This window comes from Adiantum capillus-veneris, chromosome 5 (genome assembly GCF_014529385.1).
Source record: "Adiantum capillus-veneris isolate H3 chromosome 5, ASM1452938v2, whole genome shotgun sequence".
NCBI classification, from domain to species: Eukaryota; Viridiplantae; Streptophyta; class Polypodiopsida; order Polypodiales; family Pteridaceae; genus Adiantum; species Adiantum capillus-veneris.
This window is the reverse complement of record NC_140935.1, coordinates 101,537,762-101,564,901: the sequence shown is the minus strand read 5'-3', so window position 1 is coordinate 101,564,901 and position 27,140 is coordinate 101,537,762. Positions and strand designations below refer to the sequence as shown.

Below are 27,140 nucleotides of genomic sequence, written 5' to 3'. Positions count from 1 at the left end.
ATTTTGAATGGTGATTTGCATGAGTATGCATTACAATCTCGTGATTTTGTTCAAAATGGGCAAGTAAACAAGGTGTATGTGCTTAAAAAGGTTTTGTATAGTTTAAAGCAAGCTCCACATGCTTTGTATAAAAAGATTCGTGCATATTGGTTTGCAAATGGTTTTCAAAATAGTACAAGTGAAAGCATTTTGTATGCCAAGCATGCGGATTATGTATTTGTGATCATTGTGCTCTATGTTGATGACACGCTACTCAATGGACCAAATGACGAACATATTACCAATTTTAAGACCAATTTAAATGCCACTTTTGAGATGTCATTTTTAGGGCTTTTGCATCATTATTTATGCATTCAATTAAGGAGGTCGATGGAGGTATTGCTTTGTGTTAAAAATTGAGACATTGTTGCTTAGATTCAAATTTGAAGATTGCAACCCTTAGTCCTCATGATGCTAGAGATCACTTTGATGTCACTCTCAATCAATAGGTTATTGGTTGCCTAAGTTATGTATACATGATGATATCGGATGTTCAATATGCAGTCTCACAAGTAGCAGATTTATGCATAGTCTAGGGTCTACACATTAGAAGGCACTAAAGAGGAATTTTTTGCGACTTGAGTGGCAATATACATCTTGGGTTGTTTTATCCCAAGGGGAACCATTGCTACCAGATTACATGCTTTTCAAACTCAAATTGGCCTGGTTGCTAAGATAGACAAGTGTCCACTAGTGGTTTTTATTCATGCTCGACAACTCATGCATAACTTAGTTGAGTAAGAAGCAGCCTACATTGGCCACTTCTAGTTGTGAGGTTGAGTACAAGGTAGATTTAATGGCTACTGTTGAGTGCGTTTGGCTCATATGCCTTTTGATTGAGATTTTTTTTTGGTTCTATAATCTCTCATCAACACCCCTCTCTATCAAGATCGCCTGATGAGTTACATCTAATTGACCTATAAAGGTTTGCATGCTACACACACACACACACACACACACACACTTGGTCATCTTACTTGGCTGAGATTGCTTCATCCGGATACAATCTTCTATGGGTGAGTCTGTTTTTACTATGCATAATGAAGCTGATCGGTGTATTGTCTTGTGGGTGATTATCATGAGCTTTAACCCCGGGAGGTCACCTAATAAAAATGTAACCTATCACGTGAGTTCAACAGAAGGGTATTTAAAGTTCTTGAAACTTACAGAAATATATATACAAAAGGGAATTATTTTTTCAAATTTGAAAAAAACTTATAAATTTTAAAAGAAAAGGGTACATTATATTCTTAACAAAATTCACAGATAAGGGGTTTTATAAACATGTCTTGAACGCATGTGATATGGTAGTTTTACACATAGTGAACTCTCCGAGGCTTTAACTTGCAAAATATCTCCCCGAGGGGATCTTGGAGGGTAATAACTTGTTCAACACGTGGCACGGACAAACTCAATGGTATGTCATAATAATTGGACAATACTTTGCTTGATGGAGATGATGGTTATATTGTCTTGTGGGTGAATACCATGAGTCTATTCCTAGCACTTCTCTTAAAGGGTGAATATGGGCCTTTCTTGGATGCATCTAAGTATAGTCCTCCACTTAGGGGTTGGTGTCTTGGAATAGACCGTCTTCCGACTACTTTTTCCTTCGTTCTATCTCGAGTGGAATTAACCCCTTTGACACCTTTTGAAACCCCCTCTCATGGGTTGCCCTCTTCATTCCGACCCCTATTAACTTTCGTGGGTTGCCCCATGCAAATGTTACCTTGTGGTTAAGATTGCTTTCATATTGACTTCTAACCCACTTGCTTGTGAGATTCTCACTTGCTTCGAGGGATTCTTCCTTTGAATAAGTAGTGGTTGTCATATTGGATATGGATACCATTAAATTAGCCGTGGCTCTCTCTCGTCCTTTTTTACTTTTTTCTCCTTGCTTGCGTCGAATCTTATTCTGAGCTTGCATCATGCTACCTTTGCTCGATTGATGGCTCACCGTGCAAACCCTCTAGTTGTGTATTATCCCCCCCTCCCCCTGCGCCCCCCCTTTGGTTTGCTTTTCTACATCTCCACACCATACTCGGAGGTTCTAGAGGCTCTCCTCCCCCTTTGATTTACCGATGGGCATGACCACATATGATAATGTCGTGTAGGTCTTAATTACTACTTACATTGAATTTTGCGTTGTGAATTTTCAAGCCCATATCGGCATCTTGAGTACAGCTACATGCCTTGAAGATGCACACATGTGTGATTGCATTTGGAGAGAGGTCCCCGCTTGGCATTGATTAAAAACAGTCGAGAGATTTCTGGCCTTGCTCCTGTTGTGTGTATCTCGCAACCAATGCACTCCAACAGACGACATTTGGGAGAGGAAGCTCCTCAGGCACGTTTTGTGCTTTCTGAAGTGCACCACATTTAGCATACGTATCGACCAAGGCATTGCCCCCCCCAATGGTGGTGAACTTTTGGCTTTTTATGATGGGTGTTTTCTTGTTTGCCTAAGATGAACCATCTGGAATCTTCCATTTTGAAGAAAATCGTACACGTCTTGCCATTCTAGATTTGGTGCCTCTACTGCTCAATTCTAAAATAAATTGGCATCTACTGAATCGTTCCGAAGCCACACCTCTGAATATCCTTCAGTACTTCTAAAAAGGAAGTCTTCACCACAATGCATCTTGCCTGGCTTATGAAAGATCTTCAATTCAAATTCTATTAAGAGCATCATCCATCTGATCAATCTACCCGGATGATAACCTTGTTGATAAAAAATAACAGAGCTTTATGATCCACATAAACGTGAAACAATTTTCCCAGTAGATAATGCCTGAATTTGATGACGAACACCATTCTAGTGTACGTTATCTCCTAATGATAAGAATGCACAAGTAGCTTACCACGATAAGGTGCACACTATTTGTTCATGTACACTTTCGTGCCATTTGCAACTTAAAATTTGATGGAAATGAAAGCACAATAAGGTTGTTCGATTGTTTATTTTTGTAGGAGTTTTGGCCATTATGGTAAATTAAAGGACGTGGTGAAAAATTGAGGCTGTGACCTAAAATCATGCAAGTCATTGATCTCTCTCTCCCCAAATTACAAAAGCATGTTCCTCTTTGAGAAAGAAGAGTGTGTTCAACCATGTACATGGTTAGGCTATTTTAAAGGCATCTGTCCTTGATGTTTAAGAGTCTCTTTCCTCATTCAGTAGACTGAGCATGGTTGTTATCAAGCATGTTCCCTTACACACAATCTATACCATACCAACCATTTGGCTTATCTCCTACTCCCTTAAATGTGAGACCGTACATTGGCTATGTCATTGAAAGCATGGGTACCTCTTATTTCTACTCGATTCAACTTGTGAAAGAAAGAAAATCTAGGCCATCTATATTGCTATCCTACTTAATTGGGAGGCTCTTTTCCCTCAAAATTTATTTCATGCCTTACAAAAACTTGCGTGCCTTGCTAGGTTGCATCCAATTGAAAAATGGGGAGGTTTTGGGTTTGCCCTAATTTTTTTGCTTTTGTTGATGGAAGAGGCTCGTTCTCAAAGCTTTGCACTGAGGGGTAGGGACACTTGAAGGTGAGGGATCTACCCCTCACTTAGACTTGGTTTGGCTGCGTTGTTGCCTAAGAACTCGATTCCTTCATACTTCGGTGATGATGCACCATAAACAGCATCTTGCTTTACATTATTCGATCTCATTGTTAAAGTTGATTTGCTGCCTCATAATGGCTTGTTTGTTATCTTCTCTAACTGAAATGGTTGTGGTTACTAATCTTGAGAAGTTTGTGTACTGCAAAACAAGGCCTTGATTGGTCCTAATGGCTGGCTCTCACCTAATTTGGTGGTCACTAACTTCCCCACTCCAATAGTGTTTTCTTTTTTGGAGAAAGGTAGAATAATTTAAATTACTTGAAAAGAAAGGAATACAGGTACCCACGAGGGAGTGGGTAATCCCCTTTCCACTAGTGTTTTCTACTGCCAAGGACATTTGTATAATTTTGGGAAGCTTTTGTTACAGTGGGATGCTATGTATTGGTCCCCTTTATGCCGTACTAGTTGCAAGGGACTGAAGATCTAGATTCTAGTCCCAACATCGCTATTAATCAATTGGGGTTTGATGGACTCGCCTCCAAGTCCCCTCGTCTCCCGGCCAGGGGAAAAAGAAGCGCCGCCATGGCTAATACAGCCTCCTACTAAACTATGCACGGTGCACACGCGTTAACAGGTTGCTCAAGGCTAACGAGGATGCTGGGGAGGACACCTGCTTCGCCTCTTCATACTGTCTCACACAGCTGTAGCTCATGCTCCTGGTCTCAGTGCGGGGTTCTCCTCCCTTCCCATAGGAGACAATTACAGGTGTCACCCCTTCTACTACATCATTGCCAGCAACCTGTAAGAACATGGAGCCTTGCTGCCTCATTGTTGCAAGAAATTACCCCTTCAACTGCACCCATTCCCTCAAGAGAGCCCCTCAGCAAGGAGCAGTTGGCTGCTGTGGAGAGCATGGACACATGCATACGTGTGGTTGCTGGCCCTGGATCCGGCAAGACGCGAGTCTTGACACACCGTGTTGTGCACCTCATCTCCAATTGTGGTGTTCCAGCCCATGAGATTTTGGTTTGCTCTTGCTTCTCTCAAAGATTGATGATTATTCTGTCTTTTTTTCTCTTTGGGACGTTTAGTAATGCCAAAAGTGTTTGTGTTTGCATTAAACTTGCTTTATTGTAGTTCAAAGATACTTTCAAGAGCTCCCTTATAGCCATGGATCATCGCATGGCTTTCAAAAAATCCTATAGGACCTTGACTAATCTATGCACCATTCAAGTAAAAATATTGTGTCAATGCCTCTTGCAAGATAGTGTTTTGGTCCATGATATCAGGACTTTGGTAATGCTATTGGCTTTGAGGAAGAACGTCATGTACAACGCTTGTAGGGAAAATTGCTTTTTCGGGAGGTTCTAATAGAGTTCTGGTTGAAGCTTCGTCTTCAAGATGCTCGCCTCTCCTATTAGCGATCTTGCTAAAATTGAGCAAATAACCAGCTCTATACTTGGATTCCCTGAGATCAGATGCACAAAATCAACCACCTGCATCGTGTCTCACCAAGGCTCACTTTTTAGGGAAAAAGTGATGTATATCCCAGCAAGGTAGTCATGAAATAGTCCTATGGGATCACCCATGGATGGTACAAGTCAAAACCAAAAGATATTTTGTTGTCTGGATTTCCTTTTTGTTGAAGCTATAGCAAAGTACTGGGTGGACAAATTAGAGGGTGATTGGAGATGTGTCATAGAGTCCGAGCAATCTCCTCAGAGAAATAGCGAGCAAGCTGTCATTTGCAAACTCCACATCATTCTTGTAGGAGACCTGGTGGCTCTTATACCACCATGACACCTCCCCCTAAATCAGCCCCCCGTTTGGCCACGCTTTGGGAAGCAATTGCAGAGAAAATGGTATGGAGATGTGCCGAATTTGTCGTGGCATCATCCTCTTGAATCGACAAACAGAAAGCTATGTGCAAAACAAAGCATTAACCTTGTATGGTTGTTGATTTGATTAAGAAAATCGCCAACGTCACTCTACATCAAATATGTCAGAACCTGGATAGATGGAGGGGCAAAATGATGTGAAAATCAGGTTTAACAAAGTTTGCCGGTGGGAAAACAACATGCGGCGTTGAACAAGGGTTCGGGAGCTTATCCCAATGACTACGAGGATGACTTGTAGTATGAACTATGGGGGTCTCATAGCTCCATTAACCTACAAAATGTGCGAAAACCGGCTCTCATATTAACAAATATAGGGGCCTTTTAGCTGTCTCTCTACTTCTTGAATGGTGACTTGTCATGTAAGTCAGTCTCCTACTCCCATATGTCCTAGTTGTCACTTTAATAATTGTTGGGCACATGAATTTTATTGTCCAAGACAAATGCTGTTCTCTGAATAATGCATTCCTAACATATTTATAGATGGATTTGTCATAATTGTATAATTGAATTTGTCCACATTTGAAAAATTTGTTTAGCCCATAAAACTGCTATATACACGTTGGCTATGAATGCCATGGGCTCAAACACAAGCCATGTGCGTTGCCTATTGGCCCTAGCTTGCTTCATACTAGCCATGCATTGTCATGGGATCTTTGAGTCTAGTCCGTTTTCTCGTTTCAAGGCATAGAAACAAGGAGATTAGGGGTGGAACCTTAGGGACGGGGACGGTGGATGATTGTCTCCCTTTCTAGTTGGGTTGTAGCCAAATCGATGGGGCACATGAGCCGGATGAGGACAAATGCGGGGACGGGGAAACTATTTTGGTTCGTTTTTAATGGTCATATGGTGACATTTCTACATGTCCTTTGCTTTTTGGGAGGGTGTCCTCTAGGGCCTTGGGCCATTGCTATTTGAAACTTAATCCTTAAGAGGCTAAGCCACACACATTGCACAATGCACATTGAAACTCTTATGGTTGCTCAAGCCTTAAGCTCAAGGCTCATAGCCTCATTGATCCCTCTCTAATCTCTCAAGCTCCCTCCCTCACCCTCTCTAATCTCGGTAAGCGAAGACAATTCATTACCGACCCCTTCTGGAGTACACAACCTCCAAGCAAGGATTGGGATGAATGGATCTCCCAAGATTCAAATGCTTGAGCGGCAGTGGGAGCCACCTCTGTGTGTGTGTGTGTGTGTGAGAGAGAGAGAGAGAGAGAGAGAGAGAGAGAGAGAGAGAGAGAGAGAGAGAGAGAGAGAGAGAGAGAGAGAGAGAGATATGAAATGTTATATTAACGTCTTCGAAAGGCCAAAATGACCTATGAGACCAAAAGTTACAATTGGTGAATCTGATATCATGTTTGAGTATGGAAATTAAAAAGTTACAAAGAACTAACACTAAAACTAAAACACTAAGGAGAAAGGAAATAAATCTGAAGTTGATTCGGGATTGAGACGAGATAAGGGGAGGGGGGGGGAGGTTGGGGTTGGTGGGTTCAGATGAAATCTCTCATCGGTCGCTGTCGGATCTCATCAACCTCTTCCATGGTCAGTCCTTGAGACTAAGTGACACCCATATTAAATGCGGGGTGGAGTAATGGGATCAACGGTCGGGGCTGCAGGGTAGGATCTCGAAGCGCACTAAACCTGGCCAATGGGAAAAACGAGGCACGCCGTCAGAAAGGCGAGGCATATTAAACATGGCCAGCGGGAAAAACGAGGCGCGGCGGGGCGATTTGAACTCGAGACCTGGCCGTCCGGGTTTAGGGACACATAGGCTAACCACCTCACCCGCGCATGCTTTTGTGTACCCACAGCTGTTTTTACAACCTTATATTATAAGTTAACATGCATTTTCCAAGCTGTCTAGGTTTAGTGTCCATCGAGGTTTAGTTTTTGATTTGATTGTTGCGGCTACGATCTCCTCTGCTTTCGCACGTGAGCTTCTCCGTCTTTGATCCCATTGCCCCCCCACCCCCCCCTTAAATATGGGTGTTACTTAGTCCTGAGGATGGTCAGTACTCTGGTTGGGTGTCTTGCATGTCGAGCTAGAGTGATCTGTATCTTCTGTTGCAGCCTTCGTTGGTGGTGGGAGACCCCCCGAGGTTGTGGGCGTCTGGATCTACCTAGCTCAGTGGCTCGGTCAAGCAGCGTACCTCTAGTATGGGTGGGCTCTGAGATCTGCTGTAATGACTGCTCCTTTGGCTCTCCCCTGACTGGTGTAAAGAAATCTGTGATTCGTCTCTGAGATTGTCTTTCCCCTGATGTCCTCAGCAAGCTTTCCCTAAGTCTGCGTAGCTCTAGAAGGAACAATCCGAGACATCTCTGATCCTTGTATCTCATGACTCTAGAAAAAGGTCCGAAACCTTCTCTGAACAGGTAGTGGAAGCGACCGCGTATCTCATAGTACGCTGGGCAATGACGTGTAGTGCAACTCTGTCTTTGGCTCTAAGTTACATAGGTGACATATCCTGGCCCTTACTGGCACCCCTCGAAATCGTTCAGTCTTGATCTGGAGCTGATGTGAGGATGTGCGTATCTTCCCAATCGCGCATCTTATCCCATGAGATAAATGCGTATCCATCTATGCAAGCCTAGTCACAAAGCCGTCCTCCGTGAGTTGGAGAAGATGCTCTCTGTAGAAGGCCATCTTCGTGCCCAACTCTCGTGTCGGCTGTATCCTATGCTCCTAGTATCTAGCTGAATCAGATCCTGGCGTATGATTCTGGTGATCTCTGTCCGTGTGAGAGATAGGGAGGGTGCATCCAGGGAGTATTGAAACGGAGGCAATCTATCCATGCTGTCATCTGTCCATACCAACATGTTGTATCGCCTTGTAGAGCTAGTTGTCGAGATGACTCCGGGCAAGCTGAGCCAATCTGTCCCTGGGGAGATCCCATAGACCTTGCATAAAGGATAGTGATCTAGTGAATGCCTCCACCGCGGGGGGGGGGGGGGGGGGGGGGGGGGCTAGCTCGGCTCGGATAATCTCATGTGGCACTGAGGCCTTAGCCCGAATCATCCGAGCGATCATAGAGACCAGAGGCCGCTCCATACCTCTCCATCTATCCGTGTTGCCAGATCTCCCACTGTGGTCCACTGAGGGTCCCCATAATTGAACTCCATAGAGCATAGCTGGAGTCAATAGAGTGTCAAAAAGCTAGAGCTTTGTTCGCGGTTCCTGAAACTGAACCTGCGAACACGTCCTCTCCAGTCCTCCCAAAGCTGCATATGCTCTCGTTAGTCTAGTCTCTGATGCTCTGCTTAGTGAAAACACTGGTCCAGCGAAGACTACCCCAAGATATGTATATGCATCTGTGTACTCCACATTCTCCTGGCCATACGTAAATGTGGGTGTTGATCTCCTGACCCATTGTGGTGTGGTGTTGAACACCATAAACTTGGTTTTCCCTAGGTTGACAGACAATCTACTGTCACGATCAAATGTATGCAGAGCATCCGAATGACGCTGCATCCCCTTTGGAGAGTTAGAAATCAGCACAATATTATCAGCATATAGTAACAACGGAATCCATTCCTTGCTAGCTGAGCCCCCCTGTCTCCCTGATGCTCTACGTAGTCCGAAAACTCATCCACATACATCCCAAAGAGAGTCGGGGATAGGGGGCATCCTTGCTTTACTCCAATAGTGGAGTGGACCATGTCAGACATTCCCTCAGTGGTGCGTACCCACCCCATCACTGTCCTGTATAGAGCCAGAATACCCCATATCAGCTCTGTAGGCACACCCATGTCCTGTAGTATGCGTATAAGTCTGGCTCTCGGCACTGTGTCAAAAGCTTTGGGGAAATCCACAAAGCTACAATAGATCCTCTTGCCATGGTGTCTACCCTCCTCAATAATAGCTCTGAGTGTTAGAATCTGGTCAAGAGTGGAGAAACCTCTCTTGAAACCTGCTTTCCTTGGTGCTCACTGCTCTTATGCCCTCTCGCTCTGCCCATCTACTCAGCTGCTGCTCAAGAACGGATGCATACAGCCTAGCTAATGTGTGACCAACCATGATGGTGTGATAATTCCCGAGAATCATGGGATCTCCCGACTTGAAAATAGGCACAATTGTAGACATACTCCAAGTCTCATGGAAGCCTTCATACATGGCTCGATTAAACATCATAGCCAGGGCCCAGGAGCTCTGCAAGCATATCTCTGGCATGGATGAAGTGCTCTGCTACCAGACCATCATGATCATGTGCTCTCCTTGTCTTCATCCTGTCAATGGCTTTCCTTACCCTCTCAGTAGTAAAGAAAGAACGTGTCTCCGGGCATGTCTCTAGTGGGTCCGGCAGAGATGGTTGCCCTGATACTGTTGTCACAAACTGCTGACGTGTCAAAGCCCTGAAGAAGGGAACCAACTTGCAGATGCCGACCGAGGGGCCTAAACCCTAAAGAAGAACAAGTAACAGTAGAAGAAGTCCTACCAACTTATGGGGACCCCGTTCGATGGGGCCCCAAGTGACATAAAGGAGAAAAATAAAGCAGGACCCACACACACACTGAAAGTCTTGCGTAGCAGCTGTACGAAAATTCTGGAAATTGTGCTGACATGATGACGTGGCAGACTGTACGGGTTTCTGCGTTTTGTGTTGACTGTTGTACGAAATTTCGTGATTTACGCTGGCAGCTTTTTGGCATTGCTTTTGGACCAGAAGCTTTTGAGTTTGAAGGCTTTTCATGTAAATTGCTTTTCATAGGCAAGGGGCCTTTAAATATGTGCTAAGGGCTCATTCTCTAGCATGCTTCCTGGAGAAGGTGCAGAGTCTGGAGTACCGGTTTGTATTGTGTTGATGCAATATAAAGAAATACCGAAAGGGGCGCCAAGGTTTGGGGCCAATACTCTCTGGGGTGGAATTCCGCCACTCCGTGTTGCATGTCGTCTCTCTCTTTCAGTTCAGTTGTTATTGAAGTGCTAAAAGTCTGTTCAGTCTGTTCTTTTTTATTGGCACGTGGTACGCGTCTTGTGACAGTGGTATCAGAGCATCATGCGTGTGCTTTTCTGAAAGCATACTGGTCCTACCAAGTAGCAGACAGAGCAAGATTGCACTTTCAAAAGTTCATTGGAAATTTTAGCTTGGTGTTCCAACCCCGGACTTATTAGCCACTCCCACCCTTACTTCATTGCGCATCGGGCGCGCTCCCGTCTTCACCGCTCATGTCTTACAGGGCATAAGCCATAAAGATCACTTACAAGAGAAGGATCTAAGATTTGTTTCGAGCTGCTGGTTTTTCTCAGAGGCAGTGCGGGGAGATGTCACAAACTGCTGACGTGTCAAAGCCCTGAAGAAGGGAACCAACTTGCAGATGTCGGCTGAGGGGCCTAAACCCTAAGAAGAACAAGTAACAGAAGAAGAACTTATGGGGACCCCGTCTGATGGGGCCCCAAGTGACATAAAGGATTAAAATAAAGCAGGACCCACACACACACTGAAAGTCTTGCGTGGCAGCTAATGACGTGGCAGGTGTACGGAAATTCTGGAAATTGCGTTGACATGATGACGTGGCAGATTTTACGGATTTCCGCGTTTTGTGTTGACTGTTGTACGGAATTCCGTGATTTACATTGGCAGCTTTTTGGCATTGCTTTTGGACTAGAAGCTTTTTGAGTTTGAAGGCTTTTCATAGGCCAAGGGCCTTTAAATATGTGCAAAGGGCTCATTCTCTGGCATGCTTCCTGGAGAAGGTGCAGAGTCTGGAGTACCGGCTTGTACTATGTTGATGCAATATAAAGAAATACCGAAAGGGGCGCCAAGGTTTGGGGCCAATACTCTCTGGGTTGGAATTCCGCCACTCCGTGTCGTCTCTCTTTCAGTTCAGTTGTTATTGAAGTGCTAAAAGTCTGTTCAGTCTGTTCTTTTCTATTGGCACGTGGTGCGCGCCTTGTGACAGCTGTGTAGAGAGATGTGGCATATTCCCCCCATGTCTCAGTGGAGGTGACCGCTGGTGGTGGTGAATGCTCGTGGAATAGCCTCCATGCTTCGCTTGAGTCCTGACTTATAAATAGCTGATACAGATCCCGCTCTAGCTGAGATAGATAAGCCCTTTTCTTTCATCGCAATCCGTGACTGTCTATGTGTGGTAATACCCATGAGCACTTCCCTCTATAATTTGATCCTCGTCTCTCCACACCTCATCGTACCAACTATTCTGGGGCATGCTCCCAGATTGTCTTGTAAGGATTCTAGGTACTAATCCTTAATTAAGTACTTAAACTCATGATTAAGACTTAAGAAACTTGAACTGAACTCAAAAACAAGACTTAGAAGACTCTATGTTGATTGATTGAATGCTTGTTGAAAACTAAGTACAATAGGCTCCTTATATAGGAGACGAAGAGACATAAATGAAAAGACATGTCTCCTGGTGAAGAGACATGACTTTAGACGTAAAGACACATCCTTTCGGCGAAGAGCTGCAACCATTGGGCGAAGGTTGCACCCGTAGAGCGAAGGGGTGTGACCAGTCGTCGAAGGAGTGTGGCTTTTGACGAAGTGTGGTTGTAAATCTGTAAGGTATTCCATTGGTTTGTCTGGAGACTGGAACAACAAAATCCTTTTGAAGGGATGTCGGAGACTGAGACAGAGTAGTGTTTGGAGGTATATCCATCTGTAAAGGTTTATCAATAGAACAAGTTGTGTCCAAAGATTCATTTGCAGCGACTAAGGTCGTGCTGCAAGAGTGTGTATCTGCTTTATCCTTTGCACTGCTGAAGGTAAGGATTGGAGTCTTCAAGTTTAAAGAATTATCATTCACCATAGCATCTGGTATTTGTTTAGAGACAAACACCGTATTATGCAAGGGCGGGGACGAGGCAAATTTTCCTACCTGGATCATGGCCAAAGAAGGGGTTATGTGCTTGTTGGTTGTCACATAAGAGCTGGAATCTTCTGAATCTTCAGCTTTCTCAACGGGTATTAGGGCTTCCAATTGAGAAGGGGGAGGTTGAGGGAGTTGTCGCCTCTTGGACCTCTGAAGGATCCTCTTGCACAAGGAAAGGATCAATAAATCTTCGACTTTACCACCATCAGATAAGAAAGTCTTAAATGTAGTGCATGGCTCGCGAGGCGGAACTTGTCCAGCGTCGCGGCATTCACGACCAAGTACTCGACTAGGGTCGGATATATGTGCCACTAAGTAAGCCCATCTTGATATTGCTGATGATCTTTTGGAAGCTTCATATTGCTGCTTTTGTTGCTGATGATTTGAATAAGAAGTTGGTTGCTGAGAACTGTAACATTTCCAAGAATATTCATGCTGAGACTTTTGCTCCTCGCACGAAGGTACTTTGTGTCTAATTGTCTCTGAGAAACCATGCTTTGGGTGAGAAAATTTCGGTTCCGAAGGCTTATGTTTGAGTTGTTCTTTCTGGTCGACCACTGAAGCGTTGGAAGAAGATGCATGTATTGTCCGAGAAGCTGTTGGGTGACCTTGGGAAGCGTTTTGCATCTGCATCTGATCCAAGCGAATGTAAATTGATGCGAGGCTTGTTGAAAGTGCTGCCATCTGCTTTTTGAGAACTGCTATCGGGTTCTCGGGTAAAATATCGTTGTCACCTTCTCCGGACATATTGACAGCTCAGAGGGAATATCGTCCGCGTAACTCAGTTATGTGGTGAACATGAAGTCTTCGAACCCATCTGGAGAATTGGCCATGGCACATTCACAAGAGTTGAAGCTCCATTGTCGGCTGCTGAAATTCGATTGCCAAGGGAAAGGTGAAGGTATACCGAGTGTATGTGGGGACGTCTCCTAATGGAGTTGTGCTGAACTGAAACGTTAGGGTGAAAGACAAGATAGCATGATTAACTGCTACTCCAAGTGGCCTAGTGCCCACTGAAACCGGCCTGTTCAATCCAAAAAGGGCGGTAGACTTTACTTTAAACCTTGATTTAGCTTTCACCCATTATTAGTCGTCTATTTTACCTGTACTTTCAAGACACATCAAAGGGGAGAGGGATACAGGCTGCTAGATTGCACCTGTATAAGTAGACGGACACCAGATTGGCCCCTAACTTAGGCGCCCCTTTCGGTATTTCTTTATTGTTCAAAAGAGGGAATAAACGCTGTGGTTCCTACAAGCTGCCCCGCACAAACTCGGCTGAATTTCCACTGTTCCAGCCCGATTTCGGTAGCATAACTGTACTAGAACCCTTCACGGTCAGTATTCCCACGCATTGACTGACTTTCCCGACGCATACGGGCACTTTGCAAAACCTGGCGAGAATCTGCAGCACGCTGAATTCTCTGTTTTCAGCCCTGAAAATGCGCCAGATCGCCTGTACAGCGGTCCCCTTGCGTCCCCGAACCTCCTGGGGGTATTAGGGTCCGTTTAGGGCCAAAACCCTAAACCTGCAAAAATACACAGCAGGCTGTAATTCACTGTTTCGGGCTCCGTTTCGCGTGCCGGTCGCATCCCTAGCAAGTCCTCGAGCTCCCGCACCTGTAGGGCTACTTGCCCTTTGAATCGGACGAGATTTCTGGCGTGAAACCTCTCCGAATTCACCTGTACCTGCGGGGGGATTAGCCGCTAGCTAATCCAGTACCTATGCAAGAGGCTCTTGCCTCGGCAATCGCGCATGAACCCACACAACTGTACATTGGTCAAATGAAGAGCCCACTAGAGGGGCATAACATACTGCCAAAGGGGAGAGAGAGGGCAGTGCGTAGCGTGCAGGGCATCACTCCTGGCACCGCACTGTGCATAAGAGGGAAAGCAAGCACTCCATAGCTCTTAACCTGTGACAAAAGCTGCAAATGAGCCTCTCCCAGCTTAAAATTCAGCGCCAACTCTCTCTTGCATTAGAAACTGCACCAGAATGTGCCACTTGGCACATTTACAAGCATTTTCCCGTTTCGGGGTTGCCGCCTAAAAATATCCCAACCGGTTGCCCAGTTGACTTCACGGCAGAGTAAGGAAATGTTCCCTTTGTCATTCCGGAGGTAATGACGCCAACACATTTTCAGGTCCCAAAATAGCAGTTCCCTAAATTTTAGGAGATGCTGCCATTATATCTTTCTAGGTCATCCGACCCTCTTTGTACACTGCGGCCACATCCAGAACTGAAATGTAGCCTCTGTAGCAAAGGATTCCACTTTGGCTAGTCAATGACCCCACTTGGCTAACCATAGTCCTTGTCCAACCTTAGTGCTCTCTTGCCCTCAGGCCTGGACTCCCTCTGGACAGTTCCACACTAGCTATGCAATGCAGGGCAGTTAGATTTCCCGAGGGGTGTTTCCAAAAAGTGAAAGTAAATAGATAATAAGAAAGAAATCAACAAAAAGGATAGATAGTAGTCACACGCTGGTGACATACCCCCCTCCTGAAATCTCAAACGTCCTCGTTTGCATCTATGTCGTACATGCTTACTGTCAACACTGATGTATTCAACACCTGTCGACACATATACGACACATACATGCTCATTGTCAACCCTGGTGTATTCAACACCTTGTCGACTCATGTATTGCCTGCGTGTGAACCCTGTCCCAATGACATAGTGGTAGCTTCGCACTCTGCCATTGTTTTGAGTCACTAACTTTCCAATGACAAAATGGTAGCTGCACATTTTGCCACTGTCTTATAGTACACGTTGGATCCCGTAACACTTTCGAGCATACCCAAACCGACAGTTTAAGAATGCAGTTACACATGTACTCTTTAATAGAAGCAATCACTGTATCCTTGACAAACTGACAAGAAATACTCACTTCTATAGCACTAATCAAACTTTTGGACATTCCATAAGAGCAATTGCCAAACTGACAATCTGTACAGCTCTAACATTCATGTAACAGGTATTTCATTTGAGCTCACTTTAAATACCATGTACATCATTTGTTTCAGAAGCCATTGTCACACTGACAATCCATTTAGCTTTGAAACTCAAGGGGTCAAGGTAGGTTGCAAATCGAAGGCTTCCAGGTAAAGTGATAACACAGTTGGTGACTCTGCAAGTTCACCTTCTTCCATCCACTTAGCATCCATTGGTGGATAGTTTCTGAACTTTACCAAGTAACGCCTAGCAACCTTGCCTTTCACTTTCCTTTCTTTGTGTGCCAAAATCTGTTCAGGGACCAAGATCTCGTCAAGTTCCTCGACTTCCGGCTGATCTTCAGCTGGCATATCTTCTGGCACATCACCCACATAGGGTCTGAGAAGACTCACATGAAACGCATTGTGAATCTTCCAACTGTCAGGCAATTTCAGCCTATATGCAACATCACTGATTATGTCGCATACTTGAAAAGGCCCATAGTAACGCATGCTGAGCTTTGGAAAGAGTCTTTCCTTGCCCTTCATCTTCTTTAACCTTGCCTTTTCAAACCGTAGAAGCACCCAATCACCAAGTGAATATACCACTTCACGACGGTGACGATCAGCTGCTTTCTTTTGCTTTGCCTGAGTCCTTTCTAAGGCCACTTTGACCTTCTTGTACATTTCATCCATGTCCTGAACATACTTATCTGCTTCAAATATCTTGTCCTTTGTATGCAGTATGGGAGGAACTTTCTTGCCACCTTCAACTATCTCAAAAGGTGCCTTGCCAGTTGATGAATGCACTGTATTATTGTATGCATACTCCACCAATGGCAAATACTGCTCCCACTTTCCTTTATGCTCTGACACATAGCACTTCAGCAGATCTAGGACAGTAGAATTTGCCTCTTCTGACTTCCCATCTGTTTGAGGATGAAATGACGAAGAGAATTTGAGCGTGGTGCCCATATTCTCAAACAAGCCTCTCCAGAACAAACTTGTCATGCGTGGATCACGGTCGCTGACAATCGACTGTGGCATGCCATGATACTTGAAAATATTGCTCATAAACAAGCGTGCCATCTGATCTGGCTTTATCTTCTTCCTGACAGGAATAAAATGAGCCTGTTTGCTGAATCTGCAAATAATGGTCCAAATACCATCATTTCCTGTCTGCGTTCTCGGAAGATCAAAGATAAAATCCATAGCAATACTTTCCCATGGTTTATCTGGAATAGGTAGTGGTTGCAATAACCCTGGTGCCTTTTGCCTGTCAAACTTGACCTTTTGGCATATTAGGCATTCTCGCACAAAGGCATCCACATCCCTTCTCAATGTAGGCCAATAGAAGAATGTCTCTACCGCTTTAACTGTAGCATCGATACCACGATGCCCTGCATACGGTGGGACATGACTCTCTTCCATAACTTTGCGTCGCAATGGCTTTGTGACACACAATCTGCCATGCATCATCATGAACCCGTCTTTAAGAAGATAGTGTTCATGACGTTGTCCATCCATTAGTTGCTCGAAGACCCTTGCAAAATCTTCATCATTTGCATACTGTTCTCTCATATCATCAAGTTCATGATGATAAGGAATCGACACAGCTGAAATTTGTGGCTTCCTTGACAAGGCATCAGCCACAACGTTCTTCTTGCCTTCCACATGCACAATCTGAAAATGGAACATGGACAAGATATTTGCCCATCGCATATGCTTCTCAGATAACTTTGTCTGTGTCAAGAAGTATCGCAAGGTCTGATGATCCGTTTGGACAACGAAATCTGCACCTAGCAGGTAGTGTTTCCAACTTAAGAGCGCATGAATCACAGCCAGTAATTCTTTCTCATAGACCTGCATGGTCATCTCTGGCCCTTGCAAAATTCTGCTCTCATAGGCTACTACCCTGCTATCTTGCATTAGCACAGCACCAATGCTACTACCGCAGGCATCACACTGGACCACAAATGACTTCCTAAGATCTGGCAACACAATGACTGGATCTGAAGTCATCTTTTCCTTTAAGAGATTAAAAGCTGAAATCTCTTTTTGTGTCCATCTAAAAGTGACTGCCTTCTTTTGAAGAGCATGTAAAGGTGAAGCAATCTCAGCAAAATTTCGGATAAACCTTCTGTAATAGGAGCATAGTCCCAAAAAGCTTCGGACATCATGCACCGTCTTCAAATTTGGCCATGACTTGATCGCTTCGACTTTTGCAGGATCCATTCTGACACCATCCTTTGAGACAATGTGTCCCAGAAAGTGAATCTCTTCCAGAAAAAACTCACTTTTCTTTGCATTGATGAGCAACCTATGACTGCGTAGCTCTTTGAACACAATGGCCAAGTGATGCCTATGCTCCTCTTCATTCTTTGAGTAGACTATCATGTCATCAAAGAATGTACCAACAAACTGCTGGTGTGGACGGAAAATTCTGTCCATCATCCTATTGAACGTAGCAGGAGCATTTGTGAGACCAAAGGGCATCACTAAAAATTCGTAAAGGCCAAACGTCGTTCTAAAAGCAGTCTTGTGCACATCCTCTGATCTAATGCGGATCTGATGATACCCACTCTTTAGATCTATCCTGCTAAACATAGCTGCTCCTTCTAATTTGTCCATAATATCATCAATTCTAGGTATAGGAAACCTATTCTTGATGGTATTCTTGTTCAGTGCACGGTAGTCGATGCACATACGCCATGAGCCATCCTTTTTCTGCACCAACAACACTGGAGAACAGAATGGAGATGAACTGGGCTGAATCAGCCCCTTTTCTAACAGCTCCTGTACTTGGCCCATTATCTCTTTCTGCTGAGCCGCACTAACCCTGTACGGAGGCTTATTTGGTGGGCTACAGCCTGGCACCAAATCTATCGCATGGTCCTCGGGTCTCTCTGGCGGTAATTGAGACGGTAATGAATCGGAAAAACAGTCACTATACTGTTGTAAAAACATTGACCTTTCTTTATCTAGCACAGATAAATTTGATTCATCACAATCTGACACTTCACGTGCAAAAACCAAGTACGCAGAAAGATGCTTTTTCATTACAGAAGTAATAGCAGAAGCTGATACAGTAGGAATAGACTCCCCTTTAAGCTTTACATCCAGAATGTGAGTCTTTCCCCTGCTCTGTACAGTGATCTTTTTGTTGTAGGCATCCATGATTCCCTGTACACGAAACAACCAAGGAATACCTAACAACACATCACATCCGTCCAGTGGCATGATGTAAAATTCTTTAGCATCTACATAGGACTGGATATGTAGACGCAACTTTCCAATGATGGGTGTCACAGCCTCTGTATGGCCAGGACATGCCAAACCTGCCTCTGCTGTATACCCCATCTCTTCAGGTCTGATTCCCAACTTTGAAGCCAATTCTGGGGAAATGAAGTTGGCTTTGGCACCTGGATCAAAGAAGATAAGCACTGTTTGATCCCTAACCTTTCCCCATGCTCTGCAAAGCTCACTTGCATCTGAATTTGGCTTGTCGCCCACCATATCTGGCACTAGACCAGCCATGGGCTTCTTTCCTTTCTTGTCTTCCTTGTCTTCAGAATCAGCTGGCCTTTTCTTTGTAGGACAATTGTAAGCAATGTGGCCAGGCTGCTCACATATAAAGCATTTGTTCTCTGTCCTCAGGACCTTCTTTTGCTCTTCTGACTTGCGAGGAAAACGTCTTTTCCATTTCTTTGCTGGTCCTTTTTCTGATTCAGCCGTAGCTTTGTCTTTCCCTGTGTTGGCCGACTCCTGAGTCCCTTTAGGAGCCTCATTGGGAACGTGCTTCTTGGCTGAATTTTTCGTGCCTGATCCTGCCTTGACGCCAGTGTTAAATTCACAATCTTCTCCCTTGAGCAAACCATTGCCAGTGTTTGCTACCTCGATGAGCTGCGTCAAAGTAGTGACTTTGGTCTTTGTGCAGTATTTTCTCAATCCTTTGGGTAGGCCACAACAGTATTTTTCAATCTGTTCTGTCAATGGCACAAACCTATAGGAAGTTACTGGAAGTAGAGCTTTCCAAAACTTCCGATTGTAATCATCCAGATTTCTGCAAGTGGCAGCATTTAGCTGGTGCCATTCTGTCATGACATCTGCTTCAAAGTCATCAGATAACCATGCTGCTGCAAAAATCTGCTTGAAGTAAATCCATGTGGACGGAGCTTGCCCTTGAAGCAATAAAGTTGTCCACCATTGTCCCGCATTCCCTGTCAAGAAAGTGGCTGCCTTGCGGACCTTTGAAGCCTCTGTAAAGTTTCCCCCTGCATAGGCCTTGTCAAACTGCTGGAGGAATGAAAGAGCCTTCTTCCTGTCATCAAACCCTGTAAAGGTCGTGAATGACACACCTTTGCCACCTTCTTTGTACGGAGTTGGCCTCTCCAGCGGCGTTAAATTGTCATATGGAAGTGACTGAAACATGGGAACACTATTAAGGTTCATCTGTGTTCCTTGGCCGCTATTAACTTGACCTGGAAATGCCATATTTGGCTGCTGATTTGTAATTCCAGCCATACCAAAATTTGCTTGTGGCATCCCAAATTGTCCCTGAGTGCTTTGAAACCCTGGTTGCATACCCATGACACTGTACATGGGGTTAGGCATCATCGTTTGAGCACCCGCAAACACTGTTCCTGGCGTATAAAACTGATTTCCAGGTGCATGACCAGCCATGCTTTGGAATACGGATCCACCTCCAAAATAGCCAGGGTGTACTGAAGGTGGTGGGAAGACCTGTTGCATAGCCTGTAAGTTGCTTCCCTGCCCATTAGAACCAGCTATAGGCTGCTGAAAGGTGGCGGGCTGAATTGGTACAGCTTGAAAAACTGGCATCTCAGCCACCTGTTCTTGCACCTTAGGCATACGTTGTGGAGACTGCATGTTCTCCGTCAAGTGTACAGGTGTTTCCATTGACTGTGCGGTATGAATCACCTGTGCTCGAGCCTTAACAGGCTTTTGAATATGATCCAGTGACCCAACTTGCTGAGACGGAACAGGAGGTTGCAGAAAGGCTAAAAACCTCGGATTCTGCATTACTTGTGTGAACATAGCCACAGCAGTAACCAACTGGGTCCTGAATATATCATCATCAGTCTGTGGTGGTCTTGAGGACTCACCCACTTCATGTGTCTGTTGACCCTGTGAAGAGGAAACCTCTTCAGTCACATCATCTGGTCTGTCAGCCATAATTGCAATTCCCTGTGTCTGGTCTATGATCCCCTATGTCTTCAAGCCGAAAACTGCCCAAGGCTCACTTCTATGGGAAAAAGTGATTTAATCCCGTCGATGGAACCATGAAACCGGCCTGTTCAATCCAAAAAGGGCGGTAGACTTTACTTTAAACCTTGATTTAGCTTTCACCCATTATTAGTCGTCTATTTTACCTGTACTTTCAAGACACATCAAAGGGGAGAGGGATACAGGCTGCTAGATTGCACCTGTATAAGTAGACGGACACCAGATTGGCCCCTAACTTAGGCGCCCCTTTCGGTATTTCTTTATTGTTCAAAAGAGGGAATAAACGCTGTGGTTCCTACAAGCTGCCCCGCACAAACTCGGCTGAATTTCCACTGTTCCAGCCCGATTTCGGTAGCATAACTGTACTAGAACCCTTCACGGTCAGTATTCCCACGCATTGACTGACTTTCCCGACGCATACGGGCACTTTGCAAAACCTGGCGAGAATCTGCAGCACGCTGAATTCTCTGTTTTCAGCCCTGAAAATGCGCCAGATCGCCTGTACAGCGGTCCCCTTGCGTCCCCGAACCTCCTGGGGGTATTAGGGTCCGTTTAGGGCCAAAACCCTAAACCTGCAAAAATACACAGCAGGCTGTAATTCACTGTTTCGGGCTCCGTTCGCGTGCTGGTCGCATCCCTAGCAAGTCCTCGAGCTCCCGCACCTGTAGGGCTACTTGCCCTTTGAATCGGACGAGATTTCTGGCGTGAAACCTCTCCGAATTCACCTGTACCTGCGGGGGGATTAGCCGCTAGCTAATCCAGTACCTGTGCAAGAGGCTCTTGCCTCGGCAATCGCGCATGAACCCACACAACTGTACATTGGTCAAATGAAGAGCCCACTAGAGGGGCATAACATACTGCCAAAGGGGAGAGAGAGGGCAGTGCGTAGCGTGCAGGGCATCACTCCTGGCACCGCACTGTGCATAAGAGGGAAAGCAAGCACTCCATAGCTCTTAACCTGTGACAAAAGCTGCAAATGAGCCTCTCCCAGCTTAAAATTCAGCGCCAACTCTCTCTTGCATTAGAAACTGCACCAGAATGTGCCACTTGGCACATTTACAAGCATTTTCCCGTTTCGGGGTTGCCGCCTAAAAATATCCCAACCGGTTGCCCAGTTGACTTCACGGCAGAGTAAGGAAATGTTCCCTTTGTCATTCCGGAGGTAATGACGCCAACACATTTTCAGGTCCCAAAATAGCAGTTCCCTAAATTTTAGGAGATGCTGCCATTATATCTTTCTAGGTCATCCGACCCTCTTTGTACACTGCGGCCACATCCAGAACTGAAATGTAGCCTCTGTAGCAAAGGATTCCACTTTGGCTAGTCAATGACCCCACTTGGCTAACCATAGTCCTTGTCCAACCTTAGTGCTCTCTTGCCCTCAGGCCTGGACTCCCTCTGGACAGTTCCACACTAGCTATGCAATGCAGGGCAGTTAGATTTCCCGAGGGGTGTTTCCAAAAAGTGAAAGTAAATAGATAATAAGAAAGAAATCAACAAAAAGGATAGATAGTAGTCACACGCTGGTGACACCCACCATGAAATCGTGAAAGAATGGAATGAGACTTGGCTGGGCCATAACATAATCCACTGTGCTGGCACCATGTCGGTGTAGAAAGCAAGTAAAACCTCCAGCTGTCGAAAATCTTTGTAGGCCATTCAAAATGGCCAATCTATGCGCGGTTCCCATATCTATCAAGTATCTGCCATACTCAATGTATTCCTCATCTTGTGATAGTCTGGATAGACCTATCTCTGTAGCGTCCAGCTCCCTAAGCATCTCCTCGGAAGTATCATAAAATATTGTCTGGTGGTGGACAGTCCTAGCATTGAAATCCCCTAGTATGATAATGTCACCATCCTTTGAAAACTCCCATATGTCATTATCCAGAATAGCAAAGGGGGATTGTCCTCTAGGTGATGCATATACTGACGTACTAGGAGGAAATTAATAGATAGCAATGTAGAGGTATCTGCCCGTCTCTGCCCTGAGCCTCACCCACATGTACCTAGCCTGTTCATCCTTGCACGCTATATATATTAATGGCTGCAACTCCTCCGTGAATAGAACTGCCACTCCCCTGAGCCCCGTCCTCGATGCTCCAATGTGGTCTCCTGTCTGCAGGTTGTCTCCCATCTATATCCGCTCACCTGTGGCATGGATTGCCTAGGGGCTTGATGTGTCTTAGAGTAGAAAATGATCTCTCTCCCCGTGAAGCTATCCTCAAAGGCCCCTACATCAAGACGAAGTGACCCATTACAGTTCCAGGTTTTGCCATCTTTAGTGTGTTCCCATAGGTCTCGTATTGTCATGCGGGGCGTCACTCCAATATCACCACCTTTCCATCCTTGTAAAAAGCAATCTTCCCCTTTTCCCTTGCTGCTCTAATTTCCGGCATTACTTCTTGCATACGAGCAATCTGCGAGAGGGTGAGGTCATCTCCAAGAAAGATGCCAGTCTTCTTTAGAGTTGGTCTCTTCAAGAAGTCCTTCGCTTCCATGGGAGGGAAGCGGAAAATGAGTGCCCTTTTTTGAGGTTTCTCCGTTGCTCCCACTTTTCTTAGTGCCCACTCTCCAAGCCCTCGTATGCGTCTGCTCGTTGACCCCCACCAGAGTCATGAGTTCTTTCATCTCTTCATCACATTATCTTGGTCTCTGAGGCCACATATCCTTACATGTAAGGCCCGCACATGTCTCCTTTGCTCCTCTTCTAGTGTCAAGTTGGTGGGGGGGGTGGGGGTTATTTCCTTACCTTTTCCTTTCTTGACAATCTCGATCCATTTTTCGGCCTTTTCTGCTCTTTGTGATGACATCTACCCACGAGATCGTCATTTCTTTTTGTTGCTCCCCACCTTCTTTGATGGCCCGCACTTGTTCCTTAATTGTGTTAAGCTCTTCAATTAGTGAGGGTTGAAGCTCTCCCTCTTCGAGGACATTCTGCGATCGCACCTCTGCAAGCTCTTTTTTGACTAGTGCGATTTCCTCATCTTGGGCCTTCACGCGATTCTCAATTGTGTGTATCATGCTTTCCTGTGCTGCCACGCGCGCGTTGAGTACGTTAATAGTACCTAGGAGGTGGCGGTTGATCTTGCTGATGGAATTCTTCTTTGCATTTTTGGATGGCATCGTCCACCTGGTCATCCTTGCCATTCTGATTTCTCATGATTGAAAGGCCGCAACAGGAGAGGGAGAGGGGTACAAAAGTGAATAAGAGGGTTTTTTTTTTTCTCTCTCTCTCTCTCTCTCTCTCTCTCTCTCTATGTGGGCATAGACTCTCTATGCGTGCAAGGTTTTTTCCCTCTCTCTCTCTCTCTCTCTCTCTCTCTCTACACGTAGGCAGAGACTCTCTCTACCCTTTCTCTCTCTACGCTATTCATCTCTCTCTCTACTCTACTCTTTTTTTTCTTCCTCTTTCTCTCTCTACGCGATTTTCCCCCTCTTTCTCTCTCTACGCTACTTCCCTCTTTCTCTCTATACGCAGTCTTTTCCCCCTCTCTCTACGTAGTTTTTTTTTTTATAAAAAAAATTTATTTATTTTTCTCCCCTCTTTCTCTCTGTACGCAAATTTTCCCGCCCTCTTTCTCTTTCTACGCGCTAGGTTGGGGGGTTGCAGGGAGAGCGCGAGGGAGTAGCAGGGGCAATGGGAGGGAGCAGGGAGCGGGGGGGATAGGCAGGGGCACGGAGGCAAGGGTAGCGGGAACAACAGCGCGGGGGGGGGGGGGGAGCAGGGGCAGCGGGCGGGAGCAGGAGAGAGAGAGAGAGAGAGAGAGAGAGAGAGAGATGAAATGTTATAGTAAACGTATTTAAAAGGCCAAAATGACCTATGAGACGAAACTGATACAATCTTGGTGGATCTAATACAATGTCTTGGTACAAAATAAAAATGAAGTAAAGTGAAAAATAAAATCATCATCATCATCATCATCATCAATGATTGCGGATGCCCGACATCGGGCGTTGTCGAGAAAGTATTGCATCGATCGTTGAGGAGCATCGTCAATGTCCGCCTTTGTGAATAGTCGTACTAGACACCTCCCATGTCGTGCTAGAATAGTCCTGATCCTCTAATGGAGCCTCCGTCAATGTCGTGGTTGCCCTCGTAGATGTGGGCGTTTAGCTCTCCCGAGCTCAATGGCTCTGTCAACTAATATACCTCTGGTGTAGGTGGGCTCTGAAGTATGCTGTGATGCTTGCTCATCTAGCTTCCAAGTCCTTGTTCTAAAGAAGTCAGTGATCTTCCTCTGTGAGTGTCTCCCACTGCTTGATCTCCTCGAGACAAAAGAAGAAGAAGAGAATTTTAACATTGTAGAGAGAGAAAGAAAGAAAGAAAAGAAAGAAAGCTTTATTAACGTCTTCGAAAGGCCGAACTCGACCTATGAGACAATATCATATACATGTGTTGATGCTCTAGGCATCGGAAAATTAAAAAAAGGGTACAAACTGAAATGAGCCTATACTATGCAAAAGGGTGTGGTAGGGTGGTGCATGTGGTGTACAATGTATAGTGTGGGTCCTCGTGTCGAGGTGTGCTCACGCATCATCAGGCTCAACTAGGGGTTGCAAGGTGATACCACCATGAGATGATAGGGAGGGTATCTAAAAACAAGCAACATATGTAGGGTAGAGAATGTGGTACATCGGTGGTGGCCTGCTCAGGTATCTCTGGAATGCTGGATCCCCTGGTGCTGGTACATGACTCTGCTCTAGATACTGATGGTGTAAGGTTAGTATCCTCGAGATCTCCCTCTGGTGACACCCATGTGTCGTGTATCCTGGGAGCCTCGGTCTCCGACGTGCCCTCTGAGACTCTGCCTGCAGAAGGGTAAGCCCTCTACTCTGTGTAGGTAGTGTGGGGGGGTCTGGCCCTGCTCGTCGGAAAAACTATGTGATGGTAGTCTGTGTCCTGCTATCTTGACTCTGGCGTGGCTGTAACAACTGCTCTCGAACCTCTAAAGCCGCAACCAAGAACTGGCCAAACCTCCTCTGCTCTCGGCCTATCATATGCTGCTGTAATGAGTCTCCAATGCCATATCTCTCTCTCAGCTCTGTATATGCTGGGCATCTCATGACAAAATGCTCCTCACTCTCCACCTCCGTCTGGCAAATCCGGCATGTACGCTCCTCTCGTGGTATGCCTCTGGCTCTGCCACTCTCAATCTCTAGCTGATGTGATGACACTCGTAGCTGGCCAATGTTGACCCGAAGTCGGTGTGGCATGTACTCTTGCATGTATAATGGAATCTCAATGAATCCCTGCTCTGAGAACCTCAGAAAATGCTCATAGTAATATAGCATTTTAGGAGGTAGGGTGTCTGTGGGCCTGCGCCATGTCCTCTAAATATATGTATGCCATATCTCCTGTCTGATGACCCTATTCCGCTCAGAGCGTGAGAGGGTATAGGTCGGGGCCTGGGTGTCATACTGGAGTGGTGGTAGTCTATCGATATCAAAACCGTGCTGAGCTAGCCAATCTCTTGTTTGGGCATACCATGAGCTAGTGTCCCCTGCCTGTGCCATCTCTCTAGATGCAATGAAGGCTCTATGAGAGATCCTATCTGGATCCATATCTTTGAATCTGCGAAGAAGGCAAACAGTCTAAAAGAGTGCCTCTACCAACATCGGTGGTGCAGCCAGCTCAGCTCTAATAATGTCGTGTGGAACTGATGGCTTGCTGCGAATCATCCTGGAGATCATAATAATCTGTGGCCTCTCTATCTGTGTCCATACTGAGTCTGCCAGTCCCGGTCCCCAAATGGCCAAGGCATACATGAGTGCAGGTGTGACCAGTGTGTCAAAGAGCCACCCCTTCGTCCGGGGCTCCTGGAAGTGGGCCTGGTGGCACTGTCTCTCCATCAGAGCTAGTGATGCGTATCCTCTGGTAAGTCTATCTCTGGCTGCCTGTGTCATGGAGAAGGTCCCTGATGCTACGGTGAATGTAACCCCCAGATATACATATGAGCCTGTCACCTCTATATCCCCTCCAGCTACTGTAAATCTACTCTGTCGGCGAATCTGAGCCGATGTATGAAATATGAGAACCTTGGTCTTGCCAAGGTTCACCGTGAGTCCTCTCTGTGAGCAGAAATCATCCAGGGCCTGCAAATGTAGTTGTAGTCCCTCTGCCGTCTCTGACATCAGGACAATATCATCTGCATATAAGAGTATGTGTACAGTAGTCCCTGCAATATCCACACCCTCTCCACCCCTGTGCAAGATGAAGTCTACAATCTCGTCAATGTATAGACCAAAGAGTGTAGGTGATAGGGGGCAACCTTGTTTCACACCAATGGTGCTCACAAGGGTGTCAGATAATCCACCCGGGCATCTCACTCTGCCAGATATATGCTCATACAATGCATAGATCCTCCATGCCATCTCCTCTCCAATCCCAAGCGCAGCCAGACATCGAAAAAGTCTCTCTCTAGGTACTGTGTCAAATGCTTTGCGGAAGTCAACGAAGCAGCAATATAATCTCCTCTTCCTCACCCGTGTTTGGTCGATCAGACAACGAAGGGTGAAGATATGATCAATAGTAGAGAAAGCTCGGCGGAAGCCTGCCTGTCCTGGTGTCCTCATGCCCTCTCCCTCTGCTAGAGAACTGAGCTCCTCCTCTAAAACCGTGCCATA

The 27,140-nt window shown here is 45.6% G+C and overlaps 1 protein-coding gene across 2 annotated transcripts in view; it reads left to right on the top strand.

Moving 5' to 3' along the window:
* Positions 1–4,085: 4,085 nt before the first annotated feature.
* Positions 4,086–27,140, top strand: part of LOC147457830 (uncharacterized) — a 122,248-nt gene continuing 99,193 nt past the window's right edge. Inside the window, exon 1 of one of the 2 annotated variants that reach the window (XM_086512615.1) lies at positions 4,086–4,633. In XM_086512615.1, the coding sequence (XP_086368741.1) occupies positions 4,217–4,633 (417 nt within the window). In that variant the 5' untranslated portion in view covers positions 4,086–4,216. The remainder of the gene's footprint in view (positions 4,634–27,140) is intronic. The other variant, XM_086512616.1, reaches the window with a different exon arrangement.